The 13,368-nt window shown below is 29.2% G+C and overlaps 1 protein-coding gene across 8 annotated transcripts in view; it reads left to right on the top strand.

The window, feature by feature from the left end:
• Window positions 1–12,998, top strand: part of LOC141458306 (rho GTPase-activating protein 15-like) — an 85,763-nt gene extending 72,765 nt beyond the window's left edge. For all 8 annotated transcript variants that reach the window (XM_074136095.1, XM_074136093.1, XM_074136094.1 and 5 more), the window contains 4 exons: window positions 1,240–1,430; window positions 1,511–1,649; window positions 1,729–1,834; window positions 3,291–12,998. In XM_074136095.1, the coding sequence (XP_073992196.1) occupies window positions 1,240–1,430; window positions 1,511–1,649; window positions 1,729–1,834; window positions 3,291–3,462 (608 nt within the window). In that variant the 3' untranslated portion in view covers window positions 3,463–12,998. The remainder of the gene's footprint in view (window positions 1–1,239; window positions 1,431–1,510; window positions 1,650–1,728; window positions 1,835–3,290) is intronic.
• The last annotated feature ends 370 nt before the right edge of the window (window positions 12,999–13,368 follow it).

Here is a 13,368-nt window from a genome sequence, read left to right as displayed (position 1 = left end):
CAGCAGGCTCTTCCTTTCCGTTTTAACTATTTAAAATTTGTCATAAAAAGTGTTATTTATTTTTTTTCTACTATTATTTTGATCTTGAATGAAATTAATATACCAAATAAATACATTATTATTTAATCACATGTCATTAATGATAAAACATGAAATATTTAATCCTTAAGCTAAAGGATTCTAGGTAGAATGATGATGTAATCAATCAAAAATTGATAACATTAAAAAACTAATTTACGCTTAACGTTCTTAGGGAAGTGTGTTGAACGAATAGGAGCGCTACTTTTCGAAGTTAATTTAACGATTTCTAAATGCCTCTATACTTCAAGAGATATTAGGCATCTTGCAAAAACGTTCCAACGTTTCTGATCAAGTCAAAGAAAGATGCATGTTTTTGTCCAAGAAAGACGAAATGAATAGTCAACAGATAAATTGTAGCCAATAATTCTTACAACTATTTAGATGAATAAACCATTACAAATGGACATGATTTTAATTTTGGGTAATGGGGCTCTAGTAGATTGTACTAGGGATTCAGTTCTATACATGCAATTAGTTGCAACGACCAACCGAAAGGTTCGTTTGAAGATTTGCATTTATTATTAGCTAAACTTCTTTAAAAGCATGTTGCATGTACTCGACTATTTTTAAAGGTATTCTTTTAGAATTTTACTTCTTCACGTATTATGGATTAATATGGCATGAAGTGAACTAGCCACTTCTTGATGATCCGGCGGTTATTCCAGCCTAACTACTCGAACAACATTTATACTCAAATCTCAAAACGTTCACGCTGTACTCATAGGTCCTACATAGTAGACAATTATGTAGGTGCAACTGTTTGGGTTTAACGAACACACTGGCAAACCTAAGCTCATTCTCATTAACAGTTACTTCCCGGCATATTAATCAATATAGAAGTAAGTAACTTTTAAAGATAGTTGCTAGTGAAAATTAGTGCGAACCCCCTTGCATTAAGTTCCTCCTCTAAAAGATTTACAAATATGATTAACAAAACACTGTAATAAACACTTTTTTTTATTAGTTTTAAGTGAATATGAACATGTAAATGCGGTAGGTAAATGCACATGTATCTAATACATGTAAGTGTAAACATATGTATATCTCTCATCTATGCTTACATAGATAGCATATAAGAATACAGTTAGTTCACAAAATAACGTTATTTGTGTAGACCAGCCGACTATTATATCTGGTACATCGATTTTATGTGTATAGATGAACCAGTTTTTGGGTGTTATCTGGACCAAGCATGTGGCGGTGCCAGCCATTCAACCGGTGTAGGCAAGGTACCATTGTTTGTACAAAGATGTGTTTCATTGATTGAATCTTCTGAAGAAAACATGCAAACCGACGGTTTATACAGAGCTTCTGGAAATCTCAGTCAAATTCAAAAAATAAGACTTCAGGTAAAATATAATTTGCATTTATTCAATCGTTTTGTGGACAAGAATATTTTTAATTTTATTTTATTTTTTTGTAATTTCAGATCGATCAAAATAACTATACAGCCTTAGAAAGAGAAGAAGATGTCCATGTGTTAACTGGTGCTCTTAAATTGTTCTTTAGAGAACTTAAAGAACCACTCATACCTTATAAACAATTTACTAAAGCAATCAAAGCTAGTAGTAAGTTTGCTTTATATGTTGCTTTAATATTTATATAAATTATCAATGAATTTATTTAAATGATTAATGTTTATTTCAGCAACGACAAACAAGAAAGAGAGACTGAATATGTTTGTAGACATAGTGAAGTCATTGCCTACAGCCAATAGGGATACGTTGAAGTTTCTATTGCAGCACCTATTAAAGTTCGTATTTTTTCTTTACTTTTATTTATTTATTATTATCATTATTATTATTAGTATTATTTGTGTTAATATTGCCTTTGTATGGTTCTTATCTTACTTAATTCCAAAGAAAGAATACCTACGCTTTAGCTTTTTGTGGGTTCCTTGAAAGTATACGTCTTCACTCATGTAGATTTTTTTTATTTATATGTAGTTTTTAAAGATTATTTTGTATATTTGCGGGTGACTGTGCTTAACTCATCTACAATAAATTGTAGAAAGTTTAATTCTAAATCATGTATTATTGGCATGAGAATTGGATGGTTCTCGAGTTAACCTTTTGGGTTGATTTAGCCAATCGATACCACTTGACCACTTTACAGAGACAGCATTTTTCATGCTGGGGGTTTTCTTAAAAACGGCTTCGATTTTCTTTTTAAACTTGGTATATTTATTGCATGTAGAGGTTCAAACTTTGATTTGACATCTTTCAAGGCAATCTTGGGATATGGGTTGGAGGTTTTTCAAAAAATCATTCAGAGCAATATACGATCCCATCTCTTTCCTCTTTTTACCGTAATAGATTTTATTCTCTTTTTTTCGAGAATGGTAATAATTTTTTCCTCCTTTTGTTCCTGGTCTATTGCATAATTTTATTTTAGACATTATTCTAGATATCCATATTTAGACGAGATTCTAACGTTAGCGTGGATTTAAACTTTCTATCAAAGCCTTTAATTATTCAGTACTAACTTCTGTAATAAATTTTAGTATCGTAAATATAATGGTAAAGAACATGTGGACAGACCATTACAGCTTCTTCAAGGAATTGTCTAGGCAGTGGGTTAATGGGTTTCATTTGAATGTGATCATAAGATAAGACTGCTTCTTTGGTCTTTCAGATATCATTGATTAAAATGGGTTTCTGGGGAAGCTGTGTCAACTTCATTGATACCTTAAAATTTGATAAGAGAAATGATACAGCTTTAAGTCATATTTAAAGCCAGAAATTCCCGGCAAAAATTCACAGTTTTGGCGGTATAAATATACTAGTGATTTAAATTGTCGGTTGAAACCTAATTTAGATCGCTTTATAAAATTAATATTGGATTTATTTCTGTGGCTTGGTGCAAGAAGTGCCAGTATCAAAAAAAAGATTACGAGTGTACATCCTCTTTGGTTTACCTGGAGGGGGGGGAAATATTGATGCTAAATTTTGACATTGGCAATAGTAAGTTTTAGTAACTCAGTTACTATTTTGAAATTGACCGGCACTCCTTACAAGACAAAATTCTGATGGTTAATATTTCAAAACAGATTTTTTACTCATTTTTACCAAAATCTGACATTGGCACTTCTTGCACCAAGCCACAGATTTATTTCTGAAGCTGTAAAAATGAAAATAATAGTTTGTTTATAGTTCAGTTATAATTTCACATTTTTCATTTAATTTTAAAATTTGTGTAAACTATTTCAGAGTAACGAAATATCAAGAACACAATAGGATGCACATGGCAAATGTAGCTATAGTCTTCGGTCCAACATTGATGTGGCCAGAACAAGAATCACAGAATATGGCGCTTGATTTAATCCAACAGAATATGGTCATTGAGGCTTTACTCATTGATTATCATCTTATTTTCAAGTAATCTTTTTTTTATCTCTTTGTCTCATCGAAGTATAACAATCCTCGCTCATACGGAAGCTAGAATGTTTTTTTTGTTTTGTTTTGTTTCTTTCGTGATCAAAGAAAATAAAGACAAAAATATTCTTCAAGAATCCATTTTTTTGAAGCTAGTACATACTGAACTTGCTGTCGACTGTTTTTCTTTTATTTTCATGTAGTATTTATTTGATCCTAATCTATAATTAGCTTATTTATAGCTCATTGTTAATAAATACTATTAATTTAAAAGGGTATCATAGTTTCAAATAAAAAAAAAACTATATAATTCGTTGTGCTGAGCTTTTCCAGGTGTTTTTTTAATATTGTAAAATTTTTTATGAAAAAGTTTTAAAACTATGGTAGAAAATTTCTATTCACTGTTAATTTATATTGAAGTTCGTCTTGTCGTCTTAAGAGTATCTATTGTTAATGCAAATTTCTAGGAATGAGTTCACTTTTACAGTTTTTTTATGTTTACGAAAGACTGAAACCTATTGAAATAGTTAGCTAATGTTCTAACATTAGCATGTATTTTCTCTCTCATCTTTAATTCATGATAAATTTTGATTTAGTGCCTAATATACAGGGTGGTCCATTTAAAACGCACCAATCGCTAATAACTTTTTAGGAAAGCGGAATTTCGAAAAAACTTACGAAGTAAACTATATGTTTTTTTTTTGTCTAGTTTTCAAATTTTCTACCCTTGATGCTGTATCTTCATTTTTGGCGAAGTTACGGCTAAAAACCTGATTGGGGTTTCATAAGGATCACTGGTTTTGACAATGATTATGAAAACTACATAAAAAAAACTGTAAAAAATGACGTAATCTCGTTTTGATATCTCTAATATTAGTCGAGATATTTAAGATCAAAGTTACAAATTTTATCTATTCGTGAACGGTTTTCAATATTAATTTTCCACCAGAAATACAGGTTTTGGGAGGTCCTCTGACTGCAAAAAATGTTATTTGTAACGCAAAGAACAAAAATAATAATAATTGAAGATTTTAAAGAATGTAGTGTAATGTAATGGTTGTGGGTGAATCAGGATAAATTTGTTTTATCATCAAATAAAAGCAACCAACACATAATTTTATGCACCCAGTATACAAGACTTCTTGACCTATGATTACGGTAAGAATATCTTCCCTCGGATAGGCGGGTGTTGGTCTAGTGGTCAAGAGCGTGGCTTTGTAAGTGGGAGATTCCCAGTTCGAATTCCGCAATCTATCCTGATTCACCCATAAACCATTACATTACACTACATGTTTTAAAATCTTCAATTATTATTATTTTTAATATTTGAGTCACAAACAACATTTTTAGCAATCAGAGGACCACCCAAAACGTGTATTTCTGGTGGAAAATTCATGTTGAAAACCGTTCACGAATAGTTCAAATTGTAACTTTGATCTTAAATATCTCAACAAATATTAGGGATATCGAAACGGGGTCAGCAAGCATCCTTTTTCACAGTTTTTTTTATGTAGTTTTCATCATCATTGTCAAAACCAGTGGTCTTTATAAAACCCCAAATAGGTTTTTAGCCGTAACTCCGCCAAAAAGGAAGATACAGCATCGGGAATGGAAAATTTGAAAACTAGACCGTAAAAACATATAGTTTACTTCGTGGGTTTTTTCGAAATTCCGCTTTCCTAAAAATTTATTAGCGATTGGTGCGTTTTAAATGGATCACCCTGTTTATATGTTATATTAGCCTTAAAAAAAATTAATCCTTTTAAAGCCCGTTTGTTCCTTCCATCTTCTGATTGGTACATCACCTTTTCACTTAAGGTTCCATTAAAATAAGAGTCCATTTTGAAATGTATTTATGTTTATAATTCAAAACACACATTGCGAAAGACATAATACTCAGCCTTCCTCTTCCCTCTCTCCCTCTCCTAGACATTGAACAACGAAACTCCGTGACATGTGTGATAGGAATTTGTTAATCATAGTTTTAAGATTTCCATTTGACTCACATCATATTACATTCCATATTTAATAAGAATTTAAAATGCTTTTAAAAATATTTTATTTTTAGAATTATTTATTCATTAGAAGCGCTAATCATTAATAAGAAATAAAGGTGATATCTTCAATAGGTTGTTATTTTTTTAAATCTAGAAAGTTTTACAATTTTTCACACTACTGCAAATTCGGGTTTTTACTATGAACAATTATATCTCGTCTGTTACATTTTGAATTTTCATATCTTTAACTAATATCTGCTTCAATGACCTTAATAAATATTTTGACTTTATTTTTATAAAATCATTTTAACAGTGCCTGGGTTATATTTGTTAAAAATGTTTTATATATATATATATATGTGCATGTATAAAATTGTTATTATTATTATTATTATTTAATTACTGTGTGATCATTTTATATTATATAAAATGGGCAAAGTTTCATTTGTTAAAAAAGTTGAGAAACGATCAGTAAATTAGATTCTCTATGATCACCACATTGTACATTCAATTATTAGAAATACAGATTATATTATATACATTATGTAATATAATATACATGTATGTAATATTATTATGTATTAGTCTTATATACATATACTGGTTGAACAATTGAACAAACACGAATTCATGACTGCAGGTTATATGTATGTCGAACACACTTGCTAGGATCAGAATTAATGATTTGTTTAAATCAAAACATTAGGTTATTGACTTTCTTGAAAGATAATAACAGCAGTATGTACTCATTAGTGTCGTTATGAAAGTTCGGTTTAGAGGGTCAAAAAAAAAAAATTCTGTTCCTTGTCTAAATTCAAATTTAGTGAGCAAAAGAAAGCATTTTAAACAGGTAATTTTTGAAAACTTATTTTTCTTAAACATTATAGTATTTAGCAACGCTTGGAATTAAAGGTACAAAATAAGTTTGCAAGCTAGAAATCTGTAGGTGTAGTTATCAATGCGAATATTATCAAGCACATTTATTAAGGGAACGGAGACCAACCGAATGAAGTAGTTTTTCTAAATATTCGGCCAGAAATTCTTTCATTATCTTATTAAAAGAGATGAGATAAATGCAGAAAAAAATATGCAAAAGTTTTTGAAGTTTTTGAGCCGTGGGAAAATTATTTCATCCCTTAACAAATCAAAATGCTTTTGCCGTTTGTGTGTTTCAATGTAATATCAGTATATTCTCCTTAGGTCAAAGGACGCCACTAGTTACGCATGCCCTCTTATCATTTTGAATCACCTTTCAAACATCTTATTAGCCCTGTTTAATTTATTAGTATTATGGCTAGTAGATAAAAACATCACTTGTTATATATACGCTGTTAAAGTTAATCTCTTCATTTAGTATACCATCTACTATTTATGAAGCATTTTTTTAGAAATTTGTTCTGTTTAATACTTAGTTTAAACAGTAAAATTTAAGATTGCGCAGCTGTTGCCACACAGTTTAATAAAACAATAATGATTTAATTAAAATTAATGACAATTCATTCAGCAAAAAGTAAAAAGTAATCATAATAATGTTGAAATGTATTAAATAAGGTAAAAAATAAATTATAAATGGATAATTATTTTTAATCTTTCAGAACAGTTTGCATTTTTATTTAGGTTTGTTTTACAACTGATTTTTGATCGGTATCACTACACACGCATTACGATCCTTGACTGATTTCACTCAAGAATTTGAACGTTCCTTATAATTCCCTTTCCTAGTAAGAGGTATTTTCTGAACCGAAAAGATTCACATTTTCATATGAGAGCTCCTTCTTCTACTCTCTTACATCATTTCATCGGGGCCTTATTCCCCCAAAACTTATCTTCTCCAAATAAGAATATATTATTTCTATCTCAGCATCTCGAATCTTAAATCGCTCTCCAAAATCTTAGTGTGCTACTTTTGTTGAAGTTAAAATCGTGGCTGCAGTTTTCTAAATTCAACTGATTATGAACTATTGGCTCATATCCACTGTCAGTAGTTGCTTAATTCTTCCTTTCGACCCTGTAATCGATTTAGAAATATAGTGTGCAACTTTTCTAGTTAATTATAAATTACGCATACGGAATTATAAAAAATATAAATATGGATGTGATATCAAGTTAATTAATTTCATTTGAACTTGTTGGAACAGACATATTCGACTAGGCTTGCAAACCTCCATCTAGCACACCCTTTACCTTTTATTAGTTTCATCCATGTCAGAAATATTGTGAGTGCTTCAAAACTAATTATTTCACTACATACATAAAAATCTACTTATAAATTTGTTTGTTTGCCTTATATAGAGTAACATTATTCTGTGATATACATAAATAATATAGATACAAATATTTTTGTTGCCTACCATAAAAGTATGTGTTGAATGTTTATAGACATAATTAATTATATAAATATATATATATTTGAAGAAAATTAAAAGAAATTAGATAGTGATATGTGACTATGGTATGATCTCATAAAATTTTAAGAGGCCTCTCACAAGATAAACAAAAAAAACTACAATAATAAAATAAATAGAGACTGTTTAAAATAAAATAAAGTAAATAGAGAATGAGAAAGAAAAGATAAATTTAAAAAATACTGAACATCTTTTTCTTTAATTTCAATTAAAATAACAAACAATTATTAGAATTAAATTACCAAAGTTTTAATTATTAAATTAAAAAAGGAATGTTATTTTCTTTTATGTTCGCGTCGTTGCAACAGTATTTTGTGATAGGAAAATAAGACAGTGAAAAAAAATTAGTAAAAAAGAAATTGGTTGAATTGTTTTCAAGCATAGCAGGCTTTATGATTATTAGACTGGTCTATTTTGTGCGTCAAGGGTGATAAAAAAGAAAAAGAAAAACATATTGTGGTTAAACTATGTATTTCTAAAATAACAGTCGACAGAAGTAAAGTTTTGATTTTCTTATTTATACGCATTAAATTTTTATTTTGTACATTTTACTAGATGTGAAATTCTATTTCATCAAATAAAACAGAGGCCAACATTTTGTCATTTTCACAGTCGGTCGTGTTAAACATTGTGAATGAATGATAGTTTAATAAAATATAGACAATTGTCTATGAAAGTTTATAATAAAAATTATAAAATACAATGAAAAATTGGCAGGAGATATTTTTTTAGGGTTTCATACTTATGTTAGTATGAAGCGCATATACAATAATTAATTTTGTGAAAGTTACTAGTACAGAATTAGTAATTTAACAGAAGTATAAGAGGCTAAAGAATTTGAGACAATTTTTGGTTTTGATCATTAACGAATTAAGATCGAGACAGACCCTACATTACTAACAGTATTTAACAGACGTTTTCGGTTTTCTCTTGGGTCCTAAGTCGATACTCCCTTTCTGCCTAGACGTTAATATCTAGCGGTAATATATTAAGGAGAAGACTTTAAATTCTGAGCATATAATAAACTTTTTTAGTTAATATTATATAATATCCAAGTTGAAATAATTATAATAATTTGGTCTAAGAATTTTTGTTGATGCAGCGAAATTGAAACCACACATCAACGCGAAAGAATTGTACTGGAAAGTCTTATTTCTGAAAGGTTACTTTTCGGATAGGAAAAACGAAAAAAGTAATTTTGTAAAAGTTGTTAAAAATATATTTTTTTAAAATTGGCATATTTAAAAGCTACACAATTTGGTATTAAGAAGCCCATTTCTGTTGTTGAACCAATTTCGAATATTAAAGTCTTCCAAAAAAAATTGTAAATTCAACATTGAAATGTTGGCAAAAATTTTAAGTCGTCCTTGCTCTTCATTTTGGTTCCAAGATCTCGTAACTTTTACCGTGTCAGCTGCTCTGTATAATCTTAGACAATACGTTTCTGTTCTCTGCTTTCTGGGACATTGTCCAGACCACAATAAACGTGGACACTCTAAATAATCATCACCTAATTTTCTTCTCACGCCCGCTCATTTTCTATCCATTCTTTGTGCTGACGTAACCTTTCTTTCTTTTTTATTTAGAGGACGAAAGATCTGTCTCAAGGAAACTTTTTATCTGTTTCTCTAACGATTCCACCTGTTTCGCGTCAACTAGCAGTGCCCACATACTCAACACTCCACTTTTCACATCTAAGTTGTCTTCCTCCTTACCTTCACTTAAAATTATTCCTACTTTTCTGTTTTATTTCACTGAGTTTATACTTTATACCGGATGAAAAGAAATATTCAAATTAAAAAATCTGCATGAAGTGGAAAAATTTAAGTTGGAAGTTCTTAAAATGCAATTTTATAACAAAAATTACATTAATTTAAAACATTTCTTCAGTGAGACATTGAGAAAATGTGTTTTAATTAAAAAATATAAATAAATATATGGTATTTTGTAAGAGAAAATTACGTAGAATTGCAAAATTGTTGCGGCTATAAAAAAAAGCTATCCATCATCGAGAAGAAGACCACTGATAGACAATATGAAACGCCAATTATATATATATATATATTTCTGTTTTTTAATCTTTTAAAAAATTGTAAAGATCCCGCACCCTAAAGTAAATTAAAATTAAATTTAATAAAACAGAATTCTGAAATTATCTCGCAAATATCATTCCAAATAAGAGAGTAAAGTATCAAGTAAGACATTATCAATTTAGAGTAAATAGTAAGGAGTTAAAAAATAATTTTTTCAGTCATATTAGTCTTTAAGTTTGCAACAGTATAATACAAACAAAAATATTGAACACATGTATGTATTTAATATAGCCTGAAATTGTAAAAAAACAAAAAAAATTAAGGAAATATATTTGTATTAAAATAAGTTTTTGTAAATAATGATCGCTAAATTTTGTAGATCGCTATTTTAAGTAAATTTACATATATTCACACAAAGAAATTTAGAATATTCTGTATATTTTTATGCACGCAAAAAACATTTAAGTGAAAGAAGTTTGAATGTAACTACGAGGCTGTTGTTTACATCGTAAGTATTATTTACGTACCTACGAAATATATAAATATATTATTATTATTATTATTATAATTATAATTATTATTAAGCTTAATATGTATGATTCAAATTATATGAACAAAAACTACAAGTTCATTTTATCGACAAAGTTCATATAAATATATATATATATATCTATTTTCTCGTTATCAAATTATAATTGTTATAATTATGAATAGAAAATCAGCATTACATCAATTTTAAATAATAAATTGTTATGAATAATTTAATACTACAGTCTATCTTTATATGACCTCTAAACTTTTTTCTCGAAACATATTAAATCTACGTAATTGCAAAAAAAAATGTACACGAGGGTATGCCTTATATTTTAAAGAAAATTTGGGGATTTTAACTTTTATAGAAAAAGAGAAAAAAATTGTCAAATTTAAAACAGCCAATTAAACTTTTTTCCACATTATTTCTGTTTTAAATAAAACCATACATTTTTTTTTATAAAAACTTCATAGAAAAGTTTCAATTGCATTCAAAAAAAGAAATATTTATTATTAAATGTAAGAATGAAGAATGTAATAAAAATTACATTCTTTTTTTAAACAGATCCATCCAATTTATCGTAAAATCTTCATAATCTTTTATTTCTGGAGATTTTCGTGAATATTTCTGCAGGTTTTCAACATTTTAATATTTGTGCGTTACTTTTGAAGTAATTTCAATATCTAATTTTATAATAATTTCTTTTAATTTTTCAATAATTCAATAACTATCAAGTATCATTCATAGTTTTGTGCTTACGAAAAGCGCCCCCCTTCTCATGTAAAACACAATTCTAAAACATTACAAACAATATGTGACACAAAACATAAATAATAATATTAGGTTTTATTAATTTTATTTCACTATTTTTCAAAAAATGTTTTTAAGTTCATTAACAATTAAAATATCACAACACCAATGGTAACACACATGTGATATGTATCATGTAACCACGTATGTAGTAACAGTAACCTCCTTCACTCAGTCAGCAAGTGTAGTGTAAGTCGGGAACATGGTTATCGTAAAATTTATGCATCAATTTGTATTTTAACAGAGCAATTATTGTTGATGATGGATGAAATTCCAAAACCTGTAAGGAATACAACAAACTACGATGGAAAAAACAGCCCAGCCACATTTTACATTTCGGTAATAACAAATAAATATAAATGCTAAGTGATACAGTGGCACCCAAGAGTATTTGCAAGAGTGAATAATTTCAAGTTTATAGTATCCGAAATAGGTCCCAAAACTCATTATCAAATGATAATAATAATTACAGGTAAAACTTATTTGCACAACATAGAATAAATATGTTCTTATTGAAAATTTTTAATTGTGATTACTGGAAAAGTAAAAGTTTGAAGTCATCATTTGTCACTTTTAATTTGTCATTTGTTAACTTCGTCTTCATTTGTTTACTTTGTCTTCATTTGTTTGCCCTTTGTCTTAATACAGCATTGCACCAAAAAAGTCGAATTATTGTTTGTTGAACAATTGAAAAATATTGTTTTTTAAGAAATATGGGGAAAACTACCTGGTAAACCAGAAACATTTTTAAACTTTTGTTTTTCTACTGAGCGATACGTAATTAAAAGATAGGAGGAAATGGAAAATGCTCGAACAAACCAAGAAAAACTCGACCAAAAATTTTAACGGCAAGAGAATGCCGAAATATTATCCACGAGGCAACAATAAATCCATCAACGAGTGCTTGGCAATTGGTTGAAAAGGTGGCAACTACTTCTCCAAAGAGGGTAAGCGTTATTACTATAAAAAGAGTGCTTAATCAAGCTGAATTACATGGAAGAGTTCCTTGGCGCAAACCATTAACAACAGAACTCAAGAAGAGGCTCGAATACGCCAAAACCTATTAGACATGTCTATAGAATTTTGGCAAAATATGCTATCTAGTGTTGAAAGCAAGTTTAATTTTTTGGAAGCGATGATAAGACGGCAAAGGCCAAATCAAGAACTAAAAAGACTGCATGTTAGACCGACCAACTGTTAAATATGGTGAAGGGCATATTATGGTATGGTGGCGTCCAGCGGAGTCGGCAAACTGGTTCAAATTCATGGCAACATGACCAGATAGCTATGTAAGTATTTTGCGCGACAACTTAAAGAGCAGTGCTGAGAAGTTGGGCATCCAAAAATCTTACATCTTTCTATAGGATAGTGATTCAAAACATACAGCTAACAAAACAAAAGAGTGGCCATTGCATACCCCACAATTCCCTGACTTAAACCTAATTGAAAATGTGAAGAGATTCTGGAGCAGAAGGTGCCAAACGCATTACGAACAAGGGACCGTCTGGTTGAAGTTTTACTCGAAGAATGGGAAAAAACTTGGTTAATTCAATCCCTAGAAGACTTCAGGCCGTAATTGAAGGCAAGGAACTACATACCAAGTTCTAAAATTAAAATTCTGACATTTGCAAAATAAATTTGTTGTGCAAATACTGTTAACTGTAATTTTTTTTTTAGTTTCTGAATTAATAATTTACATTTTAATGTTTTTTTCTCGTTTTATTATTAAATGTACATAAGTTAAAATAAAGATTATGATGATAAGAGTTTTGGGATCCTATTTCGTGTACTCTTTTAAGATTTTGAAATAATTCACTTGTGCAAACACTTTTGGGCGCCACTGTAGCTTTCGGATTGTTCTTAAGGTATTCTCAACTATTATTTAACTGTTCTAAGCGTTAAAACAGAAAAAAATCCTTTTTTCTGATAAATTATCTCTAGATCAGCGTTTCCTAACCTTTTTTGGCTCGCGTACCACTTGGTAGAATAGAAATAGAAATAGAAAAGAAATTTATTATTCTGGGACAATTGTCCCCTAAGAATAAATACAGGTACAAATAGAGGCCTTAACAGTTTGGCCTGTGATTATAGAGAAATTAAATAAATAAATAAATATTTACAAAAGTGAAAATATAA

The sequence above is a fragment of the Rhodnius prolixus genome, unplaced genomic scaffold, assembly GCF_049639745.1.
Source record: "Rhodnius prolixus isolate KJV_2025 unplaced genomic scaffold, Rpr scaffold_5, whole genome shotgun sequence".
Taxonomy (NCBI): Eukaryota; Metazoa; Arthropoda; class Insecta; order Hemiptera; family Reduviidae; genus Rhodnius; species Rhodnius prolixus.
The sequence above is the reverse complement of the archived record's forward strand: the minus strand, read 5'-3'. Positions and strand labels throughout refer to the sequence as shown.